At 41.5% G+C, this 22810-nt stretch overlaps 1 protein-coding gene across 4 annotated transcripts; it reads right to left on the bottom strand.

Moving 5' to 3' along the window:
• Positions 1 to 256: 256 nt before the first annotated feature.
• slc7a3a (solute carrier family 7 member 3a) lies at positions 257 to 15486 on the bottom strand. Of its 4 annotated transcripts, none has more exons than XM_030437977.1 (12): positions 15334 to 15486; positions 6261 to 6875; positions 5993 to 6154; positions 5302 to 5485; positions 5098 to 5213; positions 4490 to 4712; positions 4260 to 4399; positions 3891 to 3993; positions 3574 to 3803; positions 3314 to 3480; positions 3100 to 3208; positions 2748 to 2899 (listed from the first exon to the last, which is right to left on the bottom strand). In XM_030437977.1, the coding sequence occupies exons 2-12, from the start codon at positions 6625 to 6627 to the stop codon at positions 2748 to 2750; spliced, it is 1953 nt and encodes a 650-aa protein (XP_030293837.1). In that variant the 5' UTR covers positions 6628 to 6875; positions 15334 to 15486. The 4 variants fall into 4 exon arrangements, with proteins under 4 accessions (XP_030293841.1, XP_030293837.1, XP_030293838.1 ...); XM_030437978.1 differs by lacking the exon at positions 15334 to 15486 and adding an exon at positions 14290 to 14433; XM_030437979.1 differs by lacking the exon at positions 15334 to 15486 and adding an exon at positions 14294 to 14406.
• Positions 15487 to 22810: the final 7324 nt, after the last annotated feature.

Genomic DNA, 22810 nt, shown 5'->3' with positions numbered 1-22810 from the left:
ACAGTGACGCTTCTCACGCCATCCAGACTCAGATCATGAGCGTAAACAAGTTTTAACCCTCAACAAACACGTTTTTAGAGCGTGTTAACTTCTGTGTTTGGATATGAAACATGCAGTGACGACATTTCTTTAAAATAAACCACTAACGCTGGTGACATGAAACTGTTTGAGTTTCACAGTGAAACACCCGAAGCGCTCCGACATTCAGTTCAAACTTAGAAAACATCTTTAACAAATAAAGAGATCAAACACAGACTTTGTTTCTGCCGTGAGCAAGAATCATCATTTTATTTAAAAAAACAAAACAAAACATTGAAAATACAGCTCGTTTTGTACATGACAGCCATATATACAGGATATAAAACAGAGAGACAAAAACAGGATAGTTGCTGTTAACGAGTCAGCGCTGACAGGGGAGATGACGGGATTGACTTTTGAAAAGGCACGAGGGCTGAGTGTGAAGAGCTCGCTGTGATATGAGTCACGTAACCTTTTAACGACAAATCAACTCTTCCTGGGATTCATCATCATCGCCAGGAAAACTAATTCTTTAGTTTGAGCAGCCCCGGTGCCTCCGTCAGCAGGTGGATCGCTTCTTTAGGCACCAGATAATCGATTGACATCATCCAGAAACACTGTCTGAATCCAGATCTACGCTGACTGAACACGCTCCCTCATCTACAGGATATGTTGGGAGATCTGTCATCACCTGACAGGTGTGACGGAGCAGAGCAGCAGCTTGTAAAGATCTGCAGGAATGCTCCAATACTTCCATTCAATGTAAAGAAACTGGACTGGGATCTGTGTGATGTGGATTTCAGCAGCATCAGGTGTCAAAGAAATGCCTTCAAGTGTAACGTCACAAAAAACATCTCTTACCAAATTATACTTAAGTTCATATTTTAACAAAAGTACATTTGTATAATTTACAGCATTATACAAATACAAGATAGATACTGTACAAATACTGTACATTCTACAGTAAAGCACTTTACTAGAACAACAAAAAAACATTTGCTATCAACAATAAATTATCTTGACTCCAGAGGATCGGGGTAGAAAGATTTTAAATTACACAATTTAAAGACCAAATTCTTAGTGGTCATTCTCCGTTTCGGAAAGCTTAGCTTCCCAAAAACACGTTCAGTTGGTCAGGAAGGATATCACGATTAAATTATTTGATGCTGCGACACGTGTGCAACAAAGAAAAGGAAGATAGAAACAAACATGAGCAAAAAAAACATCCGCACGCTAACAACTGTACACGCAACGATCCAAATCTACAAAGCATATTAATTGATTGAGACGACAAAAAAGGCAATAATGACGAAAGCTATCCCAGACGAAACATTTAAATATTAACAAGTCTATCAGATAAAAGAAGTTTAGTAGTAAAAATAAAATAAGGTTGATAAAATACAAGTGATTGTTTCTTGACAGATGAAGCTGCCAAGAACAAGTTTCAAATGAAACTAAAACCAGAACCTTTGTGAAAAAAATCTAATTTTCACAAGAAAGTAAAAAAAGAAACAATATTTTTAATGTGATTAAAAGACAGGCCCTCGTCCACAGAGAGGCCCCCCGGCTCCCAGACACCACGGACAGCTCATCCCGGATTCACTGGACTTTTAAAAAACTAGCGATTCATCTGATCGCTCGATAAGCTTCCTCGGATCTGCCAAACAGATCTGGGTACAGCCTTGCAAACATGTAAATTAAACCTGGAATTAAAAGGATCATTTTAAATTCATACAGATCTTTTTATACACTCTCATAAAAGCCAATTAGATCGTTTAACTCCTGCTTTCTTTTGCTCTTTTATACTTCAGTTTCTTGATTTAAAAAAAGTTTCACTGGATTCCTGTGAATCATAATAAAATATAAAAGAAGCGACTGATTTCATACGATTCAATAATGCTGCTGTGTGCGTATACTGGCCAGCTGTTCTCTGGGAGCAGGGGGGCACAAAGGCGATAGTGTGTTTTTAAAAAATAAACCTTTCCAATCTGTAAAGCGTGTACTTAAACCTCAGACATCGAACCGCTCTGCGTAGATGGCATCGACCGCGTGCTACTGACCTATCTGATTGTTTGCGGCCCTGACGCTGTCGACCGCACAGCTGCAGAGCTACCCTGTTCACACGAAAAACAAAAAACAGGAAGGTGCAATAAACTGGGTACAGTAAACTAGACATGTTAACCCTACTGTCCACTACTCGTGTTTTTCACACAATCTGCAGTCTAGCTCACGGATCGAGGTCTCTCAACGGCTGTAAACTCACTGTCTCAAGTCATAATTTGTTTGTCATGTGCCGATGACTGCACACAAAGCTACAGCGCACTGACGGCAGAGGAGGAGCAAAGACTAAGTTAGTATAGTGTAACATTCATCCAGTTAACGGAAACTTCAAGAGCGCCACAGTACTCGTTGTTAGTTCGGTTCATTTGAAGCAGTTTTTACAGGTAGATCTCCGGAGGGCTAAGGCTAAGTACAGACAGACAAGTTAAAACAAACACACGGACCAGAAAGTGGCTCTGTCACAGTGTCTGGCCGTCAAGTTAATTAGCCTCTGAGTGAGAGGTAAGATGTGTGTGGCGTTTTCTTGCCTCCTCTTCCTTTTATAAACCCAGGGCTGTGTTCCAGGGCCGCCTACACTGCAGAGTTTGGCAGTCAGTTCGACCAGACGGCCAAAAAAACGAATGAGTGTAGAAGATCTGCAACACTCCCCAGGTCTACGTCAGTCTGTATCAGGGGCTGCCCGCCTCCAGGTCGCTGTCATCGGGGGCGCCCTTGTAGATCGGGCTCTTGCTCTGCAGCGCGGGCTCGTATTTGCGCGGGGATGACCTGTTGGCCGCTTCGCTGCTGTTATGAATACCATAGAAGAAGTAGATGGCGAAACCTGGCGGGGAGGAAAGAGCGGGAAGAGGAGGTTACACAACAGTTACATGGAGGGTTTATACAGCTTTAAAAATTCATGCACTATCAAGGTATCTATAGCAGAACGTCACCAGGCTCTGAATTGTTACTTTAAATGCAACTGTGAAATATGAAAAGAACACGTTGCACTAGAAATGGTGATTATAAAGGACTAAGCTTTACCGATAGCCATCCAGACGGAGAAGCGGATCCATGTACTCATGTCCAGCTGCATCATGAGGTAGATGTTGACAAAAACACTGAACAGGGGCAACCAGGGAAGCAGAGGGACCTTGAGGGGGACAGAGAAAAGTCAGCATAGCTCTTGTGAAACTGACTCTGTGGCGCCGTGGGTGTAATAATCCTAGTGTCATGTTGTCCTGGGTTTGAGCGTTACCTTGAAGGTGAGAGCCTCTTTGCTCTCTGGCTGCCTCCAGATGATGATGACACAGACGGCGCAGAGCAGAGTCAAAATGACGACGGGCACCACGACGCCTGCGTGTCCGTCCCGCAGCTCTTGGAGACAGTTGGCCAGGATGACGCAGAGCACGGTGATAAGAACGGCTGCAGGGAGACAAGAAGGACAGAATGTTACTCAGGATTGTGGTGGCAAGATTTACTTTACAACTTACATATGTTTTATCTTGTTATTCTTACAAATAATAGCAGTGGTAGCGTAGACGATGGTCCCAGAGGTGTGTGTCGGGCTCTTTCCACTCGGGGAGAAGAGCAGCTTGGCGGTAAACGTCTCTCGGAGCGGCTTCTCATCCAACTCCATGCCGGACTCGTCGCCGCTGTCCCCTCCACTTACGGCCACCTTCTCCCCTTCCACCAGCTCCACCAGCTTCTCCGTCTGGCTGGATGAACTCAGGTTGCCTGGCTGGTACCTGTAAATAAATGGTTTGCTTTGAAACCGTCTTCCTGGATACTTCAAGACAACTTCAAGAGACTCAAAGAGAAGAAAAGGCGCCTACCTGAGGATGAGGACGCAGATGGCCACTAAAGAGTACGCCAACAGAGTTCCAATGGACATGAGGTCGACCAGTGCTGCCAGGTCGAACAGGAAGGCCATGAGAGCTGTACAGAGAAGTAAAACCAGATTCATTAGAAACATTTTTTCCTGTTAACTTCCTCTGCAAGACAGAGAGAGGAACAAAGAAGCTGCTCACAACGTAGGTATAAAATTAAACTTTAGTGTTTGTACGAGTGAAGTGTCGGCTGCTAGACACAGAGCTGTGACCCAGACATACAAAGATGGCTGACCTGAAGTCATGAGCAAACATGATAAAGAAGAAACATGGAGACAAAACACAATAAAAAACAAATAATCACAGTGAACGTACCTGCAACAATACCAGAAGCGATGGTGGCCAGAAGGGGAGTCTTTGTGCGAGCGTTCATCCTGGACAGGGTCCGGAACAGCAGCCCGTCCTCCGCCATGGCGTAGATGACACGGGGCATGGGGAACATGGAGCCGAGGAGACTGAGACAACGTTAAAAGTTAGTATTATATTAACATATTAAAAGCGATTAAAAGGAGCACATCATAGCAAGAAGTTAACTCCTTCCTTACCTGGTGGACAGAGCGCAGAGCGAGCCCACGGCCACGATGTACCTGGCCGGAGCCCAGCCCACATGTGTGAAGGCCTCAGGTAGAGGACTCTGCCGGTCCAGCTGGTAATACGGCATCATCAGGGTCAGAGCAGCAGACACGCCGAAGTAGGCGAAGAAACAGATGAGCAGCGAGGCCACGATGCCAATAGGTATGGAGCGCATGGGGTTCTTTGCTTCTTCACCTGAGGACAACAGAGAGAACAAGAACACAAACAGGATGAGTTGATTGGAAGAGCTCAAACAAAATAGCCTGTCAATCCAGCTGCCTCGTGAGTAAATAAAGAGAAGACTTTCAGATGAATGTCAGTAAGCAGCAACCAGCGACAGTAAACAAACAAACCTCTGAGCAAACAAGCACAAGGTCCGGATTCAATACATCTGTGTGCTGACTCACAGAACATCTCATCCTTCCACCGAGATAATGTTTGTTAAAGATGATCAACAAATGTGTATCAGTTTTTATGTTCATACCAATGAAGAAAGAGTGTGAAGTGTGTGTTTTAATGTCTCTTATCTTGTGAAGCCCTTCTCTACATCGATTGTCATGGAAATAGTAGGTTTACTCACTTGTTGTTGCGATGCAGTCAAAGCCCACAAAGGCGTAGAAGCAGGTGGCGGCACCAGACAGAACTCCTGCAACACCAAACGGAGCAAAACCACCACTGCCGAATTCCTTCTCAACTCTGAGAGGCAGAAGAAAAGAGACAATCAGTGACAGATAAAACACTATAACTACAATTTAATTAGCAGACAAAGGCAGCGGTCGTTTACTTGTTGGTCCAGGTGCCATTGGTCTGGTTTATGAAGCCGACATAGTCGTTTTCCGTCAGCTTCCAGTTGGCCGTGTCCCCCTTAACAAACCCAGAGATGATAACGAAGCCGAGAACAACCAGATTGATGCCTGTGAAGATCTTATTCACCAGCGCTGACTCGCTCACGCCAAAGGCCAGAAGTCCTGAGTGCATAAAGTACAGGAGGTGGAGGAGGAGGGGGATGTGATGGAGAGAAGAGAGAATTCATATTTCAGCAGCAGTAACAACATGATCTGCTATGTGGGTGGACGTGTTCATCACTTCCAACATGCAATCAGTCAGCGAGCGACACCAAGCCACCACTTCGCTCTAACACTGCTACTGGCATACAACACGAGCTGCAATAACAGTGTGACATTTGTTCTGACTGTTATGTAATGTTTTTCATGAATGCTAACTATGCCTATGTCACTCAGCTTGTGCTCAGTAAGTTAATCAAAACTTTAGAAGTAAAACTTTCCAGTATTTCAAAATAAAACAGAACAAATACAGAAAATCGGAAAGAAAAGTGTTTCATTTCTTCTTTAACATTAAGTCGGCTATCAAATTTGACAGTTAAGAGGAAGTAAAAGTCGTCACGATGTTTCTGTAGATTGAACAGGTTTCATCATCTCTCATATACAGAGAATAGTGACGGATGGTTAACTCACCAGTAAGCAGCAGGATGAGGATGAGGGCAAACAGGTCGGGGTACTCTGCCAGAACCCCTCCTGGCACCTTCATTGCCATCGAGGCTTTGAAGAAGTCAGAGATCTTTTGCTCCACCAGGTTGTCGAAGGTGGAGCTCCACGCCCTCGCCACACTCGCTGTACCTAAAAGACAGGACAGAAACGTGTCATCACAGGAAATCCTTTCAATCATTCTCTATGTTCTTGGTTAAAAAAAAAGTTCTGAATTGATCAATGTTAAAAAGCTTACCTATCACATAGGAGAGGATGAGGTTCCACCCCGTGATGAAGGCCCAGATCTCTCCAACCGTCACGTAGCTGTAAAGGTATGCAGAGCCCGTTTTGGGGACACGGGCACCGAATTCAGCGTAGCATAGGCCGGCCAACATGGAGGACAGAGCAGCGATGAGGAAGCAGAGGACGATAGCGGGTCCTGCTTTATCACGGGCGACCTCGCCTGCGAGGACGTAGACACCGGCGCCGAGCGTGGAGCCCACCCCCAAGGCGATGAGGTCCAGGGTGGACAGGCAGCGGGCGAACTGGGACTCCTCGCCCCCGAAGTTTAATGCCCGGCGACGCAGCAGGGTTTTGCCAAAGTTGGACAGCTTGCTGGCCATATTTGCTGTGACTGTGTGGGCGCTGAAGCAGGCTATGTGTTTTAAACCGTCAAGTGTGGGTGTGTGTGATTGACACAGCTTAAACAGAACACGTGTGACTGGCCTGACAGTAGCAGTACTTTGGGCAGATGGGTAGGTTAACCGAGTTCTCTTATTGGTCCTTTAGTGGAGGTGTGTTGACGCAGAGCGAAAAGGAAGTAGCAGGTCTGCAGTCAGAGTATTCAGCAGCAGCAGCAGCAGATTAGGACCTGTGAGGAAACACAACAAGAAAATAAGAGCTCAAAACAGGCGACTATTCAGTCACTGCCAAACATTTCACACGGCTGTGGGATTTGCAACTGTGAACTTTTTCCTGGAAAAACTGAAGGCACAATCACAAACTTGACACTTTCTCTCCCAGCGATCAACTCGACGACTTATTAACATGACTGGTGAAGTTGATTTCTGTCTTCCGATATCGTGACCAGTGTCTCAGCAGGGTTTAGATGCATTTCAAGTGACCGCAGGCTGCGCGCATTGCACTACACGAGAACTCATTAAAAAAAACACACCAAAAAAAAAAAAAAAACAGTTACACAACTTCCAGGAATTCATACCTCCACCTCTCACGTCGTAGTAGCACATCGTGAGACGCAGTGGGACACAGAGAGGCCTCACGAAGACAAAAGACAACCTACCAGGCTTACAACTGATCTTAAATTTGGTTCGACAAATAAACCTGTCCGAGCACACACCCCTGTAAAAACAAAAAGAGCACCTAGTCTGAATCCTCACCACTCCCTTACTGCGAGAGTATGCACTCCACTACTTGTGTTATGTTTTTTCAGCAGATACAAGCTGACAGGGAGAAGCCTGGGAACGGCAGAGGCTGCGAGGGGACGATATGGTTGATTTCTGCGAATATCAACAAGGGGAGAGGAGGACAGCGTGAGCCAGCAGCTCGATAAAGTGAACCAGCTGCACTGCGAGAAGGTTGATAGATGGATAAAAACTGACCTTTACTCTATATCAAACCTGCAAGACAAGTTCAAATGACTAAATCCTCAGTGACTGTAACACATTTATATCACAAACTCTGATTTAGAAGGGAAGTTTAGTCTAAATGTGGCTCTACAAAAGAAATGAGCAACTGTGGTTTATGTTTACTCTGTTGTCTCGCTGTTGAAGGTTTCACATCAGGAAGGCCACTCCACAACTCCTTTTGGTTTTTTGGCTCCTTCTGCACATTTGAATCTCATGTTATTGTTTCTATTTTAATTCTTTTACTTCCAAATCATTATGTACTGTATGTATTTCATTTCTTTTTACTGATCCATTATGCATTTTTTTCTTATGTGCACTACAACATTAATAAACAAAATAAAAATCTACTTGCAATTATTAATAAATCTTCTTCAAGATTTGCAGTTCTGTTGAATATCGTTTTCTATAAATGTTGTTTGTTAATTTTTATAAGGCAAGTTGTTGTAATGTGCAATGTTCATAATGCACAGCACAAAGTAACACACATTACAGCAGCATTCAAATTCTGATTTGGTTATTAAATAATGTGATAAACAGTTACAAATAGCTGATAGATTGAACTGTGCTCAATTCTAGGTGGTTTATGGGTGTTTTTCTTACTTTTAGACACCTCGGCTAAGTTTAAACTTCTGTCTGAAAGGTTCAGAGAAATATGTCTTTACTTAAATTCCAAGTGAAAATGCAATGTAGGCTTAGGCTGATCTTAAATGTGATCAGATATTTAAATATATGCAATATTTTTCACAAATTGAATATCAACCAGCTGTGCGATTCTTCACCCGAGAGGAAATAGTCTGACTGCGAAGTGACCATGATAATATCGTCTTTATTAAGGACGGGAAATACTGTGATATAATATTTTGGATGTTGCCCGAGCCTAATGCACTTTGTTTATTACAGTAACTGGTCTTTGTGAAATACTATCTTCATCAAAGTGATCTGAGATTCAAAGGTCATCATGATCACTCCCACTGTATCATCATGATTTAGAAAAAAAAGGACACAAACAAAACCCCTTCAAGGACAACAGCAAACATTTTACCTCTGTAGTAATGAACTTATCAAGTTCAGTAAAGGCTGAATGATAGAGATTACTCCAGTGCCAGTAAAGCACATGTGCACACACTCACACACACCGCAAACAGGTAATAACAAGCCAAGGACAGAAACATCTGACCTGAACATACACCATCTTTCTGTTTGTCTTTGGGGACCTTTCAGACTCAAAGAATCACACAAAAACAGGTTTGACGTAAATCCCTGACTGGATGTTGGAATTGAGGGCAGTGACATAGTAAAGAATGCTGCCGTGTGACATAAACACACACCCCAAAAAATGTTACACCTGGAATTTATGCAAATGTTGTTACATAAGATTTTTATTTCATTTTTACTCCTAAGCTGTGGGGACACATTCTTCTCTTGAACACGTTAGGTTGTTTGATCTTCTCCACCTTGACTACACAGTAAACCAAGAATATGAAGAAATGTTTTTCATTTTGTTCCTCCTGACAGAAAGCAGAATCAGAATTGAAGGAGCTAAAACATGTCGCTAAATAAAGTTGACTTCAAGATCCAAGCTTTGCACATCGAGAGTGTGAATGACTGAGTGTGAACGTCATCAGCGAGCCAACATTTGTTTTTGTCATCTCGCTACATGTCTGCACGTGTTTTGTTTTATTACTTGAGCAAGAGATTAATTTAGTGTTGCAACTCTGGCACATGTCAGTCTCAGCAAAGCCATGCTTATAGTCTCACTTGCATGGTAGGTTTATCTTATCTGCAAATACTACACTACTTTTATGACTTCTACAATGGCAATAGATGAACCATCAAGAGTAGACGAACTCCACCGTCCTGAAAGAGGAAGTTTACTGGAAATTAAAAGGCTGAAATCAGTTCTCGAGGACTGAGGACAAACTTTTGGTTTTCTCTAAACTGGAGCAATTTAAAGCAATGTTATGTAGAAATTGACAGTCTGTGTAACATAAATAAGTGATGGGGGGACGGAGAAGCTGATGCACAGTCACAAGACACTGTACCATCAACATGACTTTGAAGCTGTTATTTTAAAAAAGTTTTAAAACATAACGCTGCGTTAAAGAGACTCATCAGTTTTTTCCAACATGGGGCGGGCGGGGCCGCGTCAGAGGCAGCGGTGCAGGTCAGAAGCTGTTAATGCTGTGACACCTGATTCCTCGGTGTCAGCGCTGAGAGGGCGGATGAACGTTTCAGGCCTATCAGTCACTTCACCGGTGAAGCAGCAAAGAGGAGAAGTGAAATACTAACCAGGCAGCACAGTCACAGGGCAGTCCCACTGTGTGGATGCACTTCTGGTGGTTCTTTTTGTTGTACTGTCCATTTTTCTTATCTGCCTTGCCAGGTAAAGCCTAAATTTAAGTGCTGAGCAGTAGCCTGAACACAAGGCACGATGAAGCCATTGTGAGTTTGTGGGGAAAAGCTCTGAGAATTAAATTCCATGCTTGCTCAGTTTCAGGTACTGTCAGGCAATCAGGAATGAGCTGTAAGACACGAAAAGATGTGTTGTTTTTCACGGTACAATATCCATCTCAGAGAATATCATATTACACACTCAACAGTTAGAATGACCTTTACGGTACAGTTGGCACAATGGCACATTTTCTCATAGACAAATTAGCCTGTGGTTATACCCTTAGATAAGAAAATCTATATGGTGTGATAACTGTCTAAGTTTTATAGAACGGTATACCTTAAAAGAAGAATATCGCTGCAACCTTATATTGCCTACTGACCTGCTCACGAGTTCAGGTCACACAGAATATGTGAGACAATTTGACAAAAGGAAGTCTTTCAGCTGTATATTATGTTATGGCCTAATTTTGGCCCAATTCTTCTTAGTACAGCGGATACATGTGCTCACAATGATTCAGTACAATGACAATATTCCTATTAATACCATAAAAATAACATAACCCATTTATCAAAGCGCTTGTAGTCTTTCCGTTTGAAAAGAGAATATCCTGCCCAGTACAGCAAAGTGTTGGGAGAAAAAAGAAGACAAACACTGTCAAACAATGAAATTAAATAATAAACAGTCGGCCCTCTGAAGACTGATGGGAAACTGGTACACGGTGGATACGCTCCCACTCCCCACTTGGTGTGACATTCCAGTAGCATTTTCCACTCGCACACCAGGAACTGAGATCTGAGAGTGTAAATGTTGTGTCAATAAACATCTAATACTTAACTACTGTGCCCAGCTGGCTGTGATCTCCACAGGGGTTCGTCCAACACATACCTTCACTAAGTAGGACAAAAGGTGCTTAACTGGAACTATGCTGACTGTAAGACGGTCAAAATATCAGTTTCTTGGAAAATGTTGCATTTTCCTTCCAAAGTAAGGATTTCTTTCATGTCTGCAGACTAAGTCGTGGCACAGTTCCCACGTTAAGGTTACAGAAATGCAGACCTACTTGCTGTATGACCCCATTTAAGTGGGGGTCTCATTAAAGCGATGCCGGAGCCACCTTCGCCCTGCTCGATGCCTCCGTCACGTCAGCTCGATGCTAATCTTTTCCTTGTGGTTTTCACGAGGGTGCCCGTTTGCGTAAGTGGGGCAGATTCATGCCAGGTTGCACGGAGGTGTGGCTCACAAATGTGCCGTCTGTAAGCCCCACTACGCCTCAGCCCGCACACACCCACATGAAAAGACTAGTGAGCTACCTGCCGCCATTTTCTCTTCCTGTTTTACACATGACTCTCAGTGAAAAGCAAACATCGAGTGTTGACAAGGGATACAAGTTGATTTGCGGTATCATAGCTCACTTCCTTCAGCAGCAACATAACCAGAGTATACTGAATTTTTTATTTAAAAGGCGCTCTTTATCTCGGAGGATTCTGCCCAGACTTGGGCCAACTCTGCTCCGGTTACAACAGGCTTCAGGGATAATGGTCCTGTTACTTGACTTAGCCTTGTTGCAACTGCTGCCGCGGAATCTAAGAGGATTATTTGGAGAAGTAATAAACCTGCTAACCCCATTATAGCGTGTTGCTGTGCCTCATTCCACCAGGTATAAACAAGGCATGGCTTTGTTTTGACTGCCACTGTTGACAACAACAATAAAAGTGCAGCCCACTGGTTATATGACCATTTCTGCCATGTCATAGTCGCATTGTCGAGTATCAATTGCAAACTTTAGCGGCAAAGTTCTCCAAGAAAATTGGCTCCTGGGTTAAAACATGAAACTAAAGTTGATTGCGATCAAATCAGGGCAGCAGGGGGCGGCTGTTGTGGCTGCACGAGCACCCCAAAAAAATCTGCCATGTGCAACTAAATATGGTCATTGGTCGCACTGACGCACCTAATATTTTTTGACGTTCTTTAAACAATTGAGATTTACACAACTTCTTATTGTTTGTTGCAATCACTGACATAATGTGTTAAGAATTATTTTAAAATGTATTATTTCATGCACCTAAAATGGTGCAGTTGGACACAACAAATTGTACAGATGCCTTATTATATTTATCTTTTCATTAAAATCTAAACTGTCATGCAATCAACGTTGTGTCAAGTTTCTCCTGTGGCATTGAACATGGTAGTGAGTATTGTAATTTCAAGGTACTGTTTTGGAAGTTGGAAATTGCAGTATTGTGACAACACAAAGATTGAATTTTAATCTGCAGCTCTTTTCATGCAGGCACCTGAAGCTTTTGTGCCATATGTAAATACCGGAACTTGGTGAAGGCTGATTGTGACAGGATGAAATTAAAATATTTGCCTGTGAGTCACTCTGAAGTTTGAGTAACTCAATCAATGTTGACATTCAAGTCTTCAAATTTGCCCACACCCTCCAAGAATTTTGTGCATTTGTATTCTTCTTCTGAAGATGTGTAGGAAAACTGTTCAATTATCCAATTTACTTAAAATCCTGCATCCACGTAACAACAATGTTCCGAGTGCTAAGACAGAAGTATTACACTCACTGTTGGGCGAGCAGCTGAACAAAGGGAACATCGTGTTCAGTACCCTGTGGGGCTAAACATCCAGCGAAGAGTGTAACTTTGACCTCACATCACCCTGGAAGGTACCTCGCATTATGACTGTCCGCACAGAGTCCGCGGACCATTCTGTGGCCGTCACACGCACACACAATGGTTTCCCAGGTGTTTGAAGTTATAAACAGTACGTTTGTATGCATAAGACACACTGTAACCTTCACATGAAGGCCATATGTGTTGTTGTTACTGCATGTGTGTGAGTACGTGTGGACAGACTGACCGCTGAGACTGAACTGAACGACCCTTTAAGTCACCTGGCTGAAAACCACGACCACTGCCAAAAAATGCCTTCGTTGTGAGATGGAATGTGACAAACCGACTGATCTGTTCACTTTCCCATCACCAAAGCCAACAGCATTATCATTTAACAGCCGCGAGAGCAGAACTACAAATCTTCACATTAGAAGGATGATCTGTCAGCAGCTTTTCTCATAAAGCTATTCACAAAACTACTTGGACATATCAGACGCAGATCATCAGAGGTAGACTGGAGACATTAAAGGTGTTGGTGCACGCCCCTCCGGTTATGACACACACACAATGTTCCCTGTTAACGATATTTTTCCACAATTTAACTAGGATTAACTTATCAGACACTGGATGACTAACCAGAAACTGGCAGAACATCTTACTCAAGAGAGGTAGAAATGCTCAAGAATGATGGAACAGGTCTCCTCCTGCAGCACAGATCAATATTATGATGTTTAGTGCTGGATTGTGACTTGACGATTAGATGATGCAATATTGCACATGTTTAACTGCAATTCTGGTAAAATAATCTACAAACTGGCGATGCTCAAGGGGGTGTCACAATAGAGTACAGTAAACTTATAACACATTTACTATGTTTTCATACTTGGCTGCCATTTTATATGAATTATAGCTCAAGAGGACACAGCCTGCAGTACGTCTTATCTTCATGAAGGTGTTTTCTAATTATTAATCTAACCCTAGATAACACATCTCTCCTTTCAATTGCAATACACAGTAACTGAACAGCATTAAAATCCCCATACATTAGATCTAAATCTCAACACACACATAAATTACATAAACCTGATTAGGGTCTGTTTGCAGGGTGTTGCCAACTGTATATGTACAATATTTCCTTCAGAGAACACCAATGAAAACAATCTGATGTGCAACATGTACTATAAATTAGGCTGTTGGTGCAAAAACCTAACTTGATTAAACTTATTTATTTGGGTTTTTCCGGCATTTGAAAACTACTCAAGGGTAAATAATGCCACGATTTGAAGAGAGTAAGGTGGCATGTGGGTGATGACCTCTCTCAGCCCATGACTACACCTGGATCATTCATCGCCGAGCAGGTTTGTCTCACACAACACACTACACAACCAGTGTTGTGTTGACTCTCTCTACTCTTTTTTCTGTCCATCACAGATAATTTCACCACATCTCTCGGTTGTGGAACCGGCTGATGCAACACGAGCATGGGAACACCCTGAGCGCATGCTACTACACCCGGGTAAAGAATCCTACCCGGAAGGATGAGTCACTTTGATGGCACTCGCTCGTGTTTGGAATTTAGGCTACTGTAAAGGCGACAAGAACAGAAACTCGAAATAGCCTTACCTACAAGCGGTGCTGACCAAACTCGGCGATGTTCAGCGGTCCGTTTAGCCGACAGCCCATCTGTCACGGACCGTAACACCAGCTAGCTACGTGGCTCGTCGGCTCTCGCGTGGTGCAAATGGTGCCTTCACAACATACGGAAACCTCGTAATTACCTGGTGTGACGTACACATATAGCTTGTGCCGGAGGTGTATTGTAGGATGTATTTATTTATTGACAAAGAGTGTGTTTACTGTACAGCAGACACACTCTTTGTCAATAAATTCAAACACAATGAAACAATATTGTAGTATTTATAATTTACAACTATAATCACAAAATAACATTAACTTGTTGTTGTGCTTTTTTTTTTTTTTTTACTGCATTCGTTTTTGCAGTAACACGGTAAACACATTAACAACTACAAAACAATTTACAGTACAATACAAGAGCAGGACCGTGAACTCATTTGATTGTTAGAAATTCGGCGCTGTTTGGGGGTCTTTGAAGGCATCATTACCGTCATCCCACGCCTTGGTTGCACCCCCCACGAGAAAGCGGATCGTGGTGTTCCGCTACCTCGGACCAAAACAATGAATGAAAAGAGCGATGGAGGACACGGAAGAGTGTCGGTCCGTGTGTTTTTAACAGTACACACTCGTTTAAACGTTCCCCCGCTGTGGTCACCTTTCACTGGCTGTCTCCTTTCTACTTTATTTAGCTTTTCCGAGTAACATTAACGTCACATCGGAACCCGCTCAAATGATACGTCAACCGCCGTACAAAACGTCAACTACCGTGAATCAAACGGAAAACTGCGCGTGAAGCCCGTATACGACCGTTAGAGTTTAGTTCCTAACACGAAAAACAACAACTGAAGATAAAAAACCGTCGAGTTTTCAACCGCAAGTCCGCCAATACAACTGACAAACGCACGAGGGAGGATTGCGTCAGTCTACGAGTACAGTAGAACACGATACAAGGCGGAGAGTGTCGTCAAAACACGATTTAGAGAGAAGTAAAATGGTTGACTGTCACATGAAACACGGTGAAGGAGTTATTACCTTGTATATCTTGCGCTTGGAGCGGTCACAGGACGCGGAGAGAAGGACAGAGATGCTGAGGCTGCGGCCGCTGATGAAATATCCCGCTCGGTTGGGAGTGCTTACGGCTTTCACCAGCGGGGCGGGGCGGGAAGTATAAACAAACTGACGCAGACGGAGAGGTGGAGCTTTTTCCACTCATGAATGGAAGAACACGTAAGTATATTTATGTTTGTGATAAGGCAGCAGCCTGCTGCTCGGTAGAATAAAAGGAGAGTTTTGGACTACAATTGCAAAGATTTGACAAAGAAAGTTGCCGCGCGTGAGAAAGAATGTGTGTTCTGTGTGCACGCGTGCGTCTCATAGTAGAATGCCCATATATGGAGCCCTTGCGTCAGTTTCCGCCCCCTGTAGGCAACTATGTATAGGTAGGCCCCAGTCTCTGCACTGTGTCCCCTGCTGCTTTTGTTCCACAGATTAAAAGAAAAGGAGGGAAAAACCAAACTATCTCTTTCATGTGCATGTGCACCCGCTGACCTGAGAGAGCTGGAGGGTCAGCGCGGTGTCAAACAATGAGACGATCAACACTTAATTCTCATGTCACTCACCCACTGAGGCCTAGATCGCATCCAAAGTCTGTCCCGGTGCATGATGAAATTCTGTGACATCACGCATCCGAATGAGGGGGGCTTCAATATTAAAAAATTCTGATGCAACACTAACACTACATGGCATCAGACTTAAAGGAGCGTCTCATCAGTTTCCCTCATGGGACCTTATTTCAGATGAACCTTGGAATGTTGGGAATGGAGAGATATAAATCATGTTTTGATCCGTCTGATATTATGTGCCATGATTTACCTTAACTTAAACTTGGTAGAGCTGCTCCTGCACATTAGCAGCTCGCAGAACTAACAAACTCTCGTTTCACAGCACTGCAGTTGTCAGTATGCACAGTCGGCCTGTCACATGAAAATGTGTTCATTTGTAAGATGAAAGAGAGACAGTAGTGATTCATGTGAAGGTATTTAAATCATTTTGCACCAGCAGTTGAAATGTGGTCTGCACAAAGACGACATTTCAACTCATTTCTTTTCCATATAAAATGTCAAACATATGGAACTATACAGTAAAGGTTGACGGATGTGGCTTTATTAAAGGAGACCCAAAACCTATATTTTATATACATTTTCAGTAGAATGTTATCTTTTTATGTCACAACCAGTGATGAAATTCTTTTTTACTTTAGGTTTGTCACCAGAACATGTTTGGGGTTGGACATTTGCTTCCCTTAAACTAGGTTTAATGTTCTATAAATCGTCTTTTTCCTCACTACATTCTGTACGTGCTGGGTCAAACTTGGTGAGACTATATGATGTTTATAGTGAGTAACATACTTGGTCCCGGTTCAGCACAGCGTCAGTCTGCATCAGGTCACAAGCCAACAGATGTACTTTCGTTATTATTTACCGACGAAGTCACTTGAACTCAGAGACTCATTTCAAAGAAATGCTGTTTGATGCAACACCAACACGATGTGGCATCAGACTGGAATCGATCCATCACAAAGTAAAACCCTAACTGTGTTTTCTTACATAGAATAATAAAACATTTTATCAAAGAATCACTGAATTTAGTAATTGAAAGGTTTGTGAGCAGAATATTTGTGGAGTTGGGACATTTTGAATGTTGAATAGTTTCATGGAAAATATGTCTACGTTGTTTTTGTGGATGCAGGATGTGAGACATTGCTGAAGCACAGGAAGTGTCTCCATCAGTATGTGATCCAAGTCACACCACAGCCTTAAATTAACAGCTGTACAAGAATCAGATGTACTTTCATTATTATTAATCAGTGAAGTAATCCGGAGCTGCTTGAAATGTGTTGCAAGACAGTAAACTGGAACAGGGACACGATTCACTTCGTGGAAATATTTTTTAAATTTGTCTCTCTTTCCCGTAAGTTATCTATTTTTAAAGCATTGTACACTGATCTGTAAATTCAGCTCTGGAGGCAAAAACTGCGGACGCCGACTGTCCCACTATTTGATTTGGCCAAGTTTGCAGTTGATCATTGTGGAACTGGACATTTCACAGTTTTACAGATACAAAACAATCACATCACAAGGCAACATTGGCTGAGGAAGATTGTGCGGTACCACTGAAAGCTCCAGAAGTTCAGAACTAAAATCGACCCTGTGGTGAGATTATTAAGTCAACTGCTGTTTCCAAGACCAAGAATTAATTTTCAGTTTTTACCTCTGACATTGCTGGCACTGGGAAATGCATGTGTGACTAAATCTCAACTGGAGCTGGAAAGTCACGGAAAACTTGTTGTCTAACTTCCTTCTGGTTGTTAAAACAACTTTTTCCACGCTCTCTATCTGTATAAATTTTGTATTGGCTCGTTCAAAGCCTTCATTGAACCGATAAGATGTTTACATTCTTCAAACCCATGTTTTCTTTATGGGTGCTATTAATATTAACATACAGAGCAGATAATACAAAAAAGACAAACACTGATAAAGAAAGGTCCACAGGGAGCATCTCCATCAGGTCATCAAGTCATCACATGTACTTTCATTATTATGCACTGGTGAAGTCATCCGGAGCTGCTTGTTATGTGTTGCAAGAGAGTAAAAGGTAACGAGGACATGATTCAGTCTGTGGAAACACATAAATAATGTTTTATTTATACGTATTTGTATCTGTTGGTGGGGGTCAGGGGCTCCATTCCTATTTACTTTACATTTATCAATAAAAATATATGCATGTTCTATATTTATTATTACCATATTTGTAAAAAGCAGAGAATAGCTAAACAACACGGACATTATACATGTGAGAAATGTTGGCATGTTGGAAAATGCACCTTAAACGTTTTGCCACAGCTCCTTCATAATGCAGACGGACCGGACGGGTGATAAAACCGGATCCGCATGAGGGTCCTAAGTTATTTTAGCTAGTATGATTGTTGAGAGCCTTTGGGGCCCCTGTAGATCCGGGACCACAGAGCAGCAGCTCACCGTGATCCGTTCGTTGTCCAGCCATGAACAAAATATGTTTGTAGTTTTACAACTAATGAAATCAGTATGAAATAGATCACTGTTGCGTAATGACTTTACACCACATTTCTAAGAAGCTGTTTTTAGCATTTGATCGACTCACAATTTTGTAGAAGGTTAGTTAAGTTTTTAGAAAGTTAAGATCATTGGGAGAAAAAAAAACCAACTCAAATGTCTACTGACAAACTTTTTCTGAGCTTTCAACTGAATCCTGTGTTCTTCATCATCTACTGGAGCTGTTCAGGTCAGTGTTTTACAGCTGAGTCACTGAAAACCTGCTGCAGTCTTACTTGTCTTTACTTCTGTTTTTATCTTTACAGTTGTTATAATCATATTTTCCTGTCTGACTGTATAAACTCTGTAACGGCTTGTTCACACTGTTCAAACCAATGATTTTTATGGCTGCCATCAATATACCATAACAGTGTTTTCCCAAGTTTTATTTAAGATTTAGGTGCATACACAAAACAATATACTGGAAACTTAAAGGTGCAATACGTAGTTTTTGCAAAGACATTTTATATCAGGAGTGAAAGTTCTCTGTTGAATGATTTTTGTTTTCATGCCTGAACAAACTAAATAAACAAACTGATCTTAAAGTACAACACTATTTATACTGTTTTACTTTGTTTGTATGTGGCGGACCCTGCCACCTTTCTGGCTTCAATCGGTGCTCTTCGACTTTATTTTCCTCTGAGAACATCTTGTTCAGTGATGGAAATATAGATGTTTCGGTTTTTGTTTTTTCTTACTAAAGAAGTCCTCCATCAGGTCACAAGTCATCAGATGTACTTTCAGTATTATTAACTAATTAAGCTGCTTGTCATGTGTGATGTAAGAGCGTAAAAAGGAATGTGAAAATGATTCAGTTCATAGAAACATGTAATATTTAATGAGTGAATAAATGTGTTCACAGTCACGAAAACTCCAAGCCACTGAAATTCTGTTTTTCTCTCTGGATTTTTATTATTTTTGTTCATGGGAAAGGATGGATGTATTGTTTTTCATGCCTTGGACCAGAACCAGAGGTGTAACTCCAGATAAAATGGATTTGTAAATCTCATTTTCTCCCTCTCCCATCGCTCTCCGTCCGACGGTTCCATAGTAGCCACTCGTCTCAGCTTTTGTCCTTGCCCAGTCACACTGCTTTGGGTTGCTCTTTCAATTTACTTCCACTTTATCAGCCTGACCCAACTGGGTGTCTCTGCAAACACAACAAGCGTCATGGCTGCACACTGGGCTCCAGCGCTGGAACCGCTAACAAAACACCACCTAATCTCCGCCTTGGCCCGCTGTGTCCGTCCTGTCTGCCCACTTTCATTACTCAGGACATCAAAGCTCACTAGTTTTGTAGGTCAGAGCTCTCAGTGATAAGGGAGGTCAGGGTGGGTGCATGTATCCCAGAGTTCCTGGGAAATTTCATTGTTCATTTTGTTTTTTTTCTCCCTCTGGATTTAAAGATATATGGTTGCACTCCATGAATCGATGGTTGGCAAAACTATCTCATCACAAAGCAACATTCACGGAGGTGTGGCTGAAAGCTCCAGAAGTCCAGAACTACTAATTGGACCTTATGTGAAGCTGTTGACTTTTTCCAAGGTCAAGAACGAGCTTTCAGTGTTTAACTCCAACATTATCTCGCCCCCCAAAAAAATGATTTCAATAAAAAAAGTAGACAATTTCACATAATTCTATAACATAAGGCATAAGAATTAATATAAGATTAAGGAGAGACGATACTGGAAAAAAATGTTTTCATATGATAATCAGATTTGAGATCTAAATTACACTGTTTCTGGTGATTTATGCAAAAGTTGATGGATATCATATTTGGGTTTTGTTGCTAACTAACTGGTGCATACCAAATATATATAACAATATTTAACATCTGCATATTTTTTTTTAAATATATCAGAAAAGTAACTGTCTCAATGTAAGTAATCACACTGGGAGGTTTTATATCTATCAGTTAATTTCTTACCTGATTTACCATTTTCTGTCTTTGTGGAGCAGAACATTTGTGGAGACATTTTACAGGTGAAAAATAAACTAATATGTTATAAATCAAACTGCGTAGTGGCGCCACTGTCACTGTTTCATGACCACATAAAGCATTTGTTTACAGAAAAATCTCACAACAATTTACCTCAAAATTAACATTTATTCTGTTCACCTTTTCACACCTGAGCTGTGGGACATCACGCCCACACGAACCCTGCAGAGATCAGGGTCATGGGCCGAGGTCACAGTACCATCTCATGGATCATATGCATTTGTCGGAGGTTCTTGTCGTGGTCTGAAAAGGATGTTGGACTCTGGATTGAATAAGCTCACGGAGTGTCTTCATCAGTTTGTCCTCTAAGTCACCACAGTTTTCACGTGTACACAAAGTACAAGCCAACAGATGTACTTTCGTTATTATTTACCGGTGAAGAATGTATGTATGTAGAAATATGTGTCAGTTATTTTTGTTGCCCGAAAAGGATGTAAGATGTGATAGATTGACTGAATTTGGTAACACAACACAAGAAGTGTCTCCCTCAGGTCTTAAGTTTCACTATTATGCACTAATGAATCATCCGGAGCTGCTTGATATCTGTTGTAACACAGTTAAAGTTAATGTGGACTTGATTCAGTTCATGGAAATGTATAAATATTGTTTATTCCATTTTAGCAATTTAAGTAAAAGCAACATCATGCATAACTTGTTGTCTCAAGTGTCTGATATTTAACAAATATATATATTTAAAGTCACATTTACATTGTGTAGTTTATGATGGAGGGGTTTGTTCTTTGTCTGATTTATGAAACATTTTATCTCTAAAAACCACCTGGAAAAAATGTATTAAATAATAAATATCCAAAATTCCCTTTGTTTAAAGCTTTGACTCTGAAATGAAACAATTAGTTTTAACCTGAATTTATCCAATGTTCAGATTTCTGTTCTGGAAATTTATGCAAATCAGTGCATTTTTAATTAGACATACCTAATTTGCATATTGTAACATAACATTTCAGAAAAAAACACAATCGTCTTAATGTGAGTGATCAGCTGTGGACCTTTCAAACTATGAGTTTAATTGTTTCCCCTTTAAAGTTAAAGAATGTATGAAGGATAAACAATTCTAAATTAATTTTTCTGTCTCTGATTATCAACCTGTGATTTGTTTTCTAACAGGAAACCTCGTGAACTCGCGCAGAAGTGCACAACTTGCAGCGCGGTATGAGTCTCCAGTTTATAATACCTTTCTTTAATTCATGTGGAAGCAACAATTGTGTCCAATTACAGTCACGTCTGCTTCGGATCGCCTGCAGGTCGAGATCTGCATCACAAGATCACTATTCTGGGACAACTCTAATCCACCTGTGGCCAGAATTCCCCCGTTAATCCCCGAGTTTCCTGATGGTGAAGTACATCAAGAAAAAGATTAGAGGACTTTAACATCCATGTTCAGTGAAACAAACAGTCCAGTGTTTCCACTTCAGGGCCACGACTTGCTTCCTTCCTGCTTCATAAACGAGACTTTGCTCTGGTTAAATCTTTTTGTGAAGTGTGGGTCACATAAAGGATCTTTAAAAGCACTTTAAAGTGGATTTTTGTTGAAAGGTTTATCTAACACGTCACTGTTTAAAGGCCTGTTTGTCTCTGCACACAAAGTGTTATTTTATTCTTTCATGGATTATACAAAACTTATTTAAGGGAAGCAGGACGTGCAAAAAAAGTAAGAGTGAGGGTATTTTTATACCTTCTTTTAATCAACAATATATGTATTGTTTTTTTCTCCAATTATTTAATCAATTTTCAATACAATGCCCCAAAAATACCCCAAAGTTGGCACCTCCAAATTGCTTGTTTTACTCGATGAACAGTCCAAAACACAAAGATGTTCAGTTCACAGTTATTCACTGGTAAAATACTGCTTGTAAAATAACGCAAACAAACAGCTGTATTCACTCAAGAACTGTTTTTAAATACAATGAAGTATTCATCTGCATCAGATCACTCATACCAGCCACCCAAACACGCCTCGTGTTCTTCAACAAGGTCCGAGCATTATTCCCTGCAGAACTAATTTAAGAAAGTGAGAAAGAACTCTTGGATCTGAACAAAAAGTGAACAGGGTCTATTCTGGACTGAGACTCATCCTCCATGCACGTTTCATGAGAATCCATTCAGTAGTTTTTGTGTAATCCTGCTGACAAACCAACAACAGATATATATTATGTATAATTGATTTGGTACATTTGTTGCTAGAAAATAACTTTTGATACTTTCAGACTTCAACTTAAGTACTATTACCGATGACTTTCACTTTTACTAAAATAATATTTTTACACATAATCCTGACTTTTACTCAACTACGACTTTTGGGTACTTTTGACAACATCGATGACGAGTCGTCGCTGCTGACCTTCAGCTTTTCTTGCATTTG

This window comes from Sparus aurata, chromosome 13 (assembly GCF_900880675.1).
Source record: "Sparus aurata chromosome 13, fSpaAur1.1, whole genome shotgun sequence".
In the NCBI taxonomy this organism is placed as follows: Eukaryota; Metazoa; Chordata; class Actinopteri; order Spariformes; family Sparidae; genus Sparus; species Sparus aurata.
The sequence above is the reverse complement of the archived record's forward strand: the minus strand, read 5'-3'. Positions and strand labels throughout refer to the sequence as shown.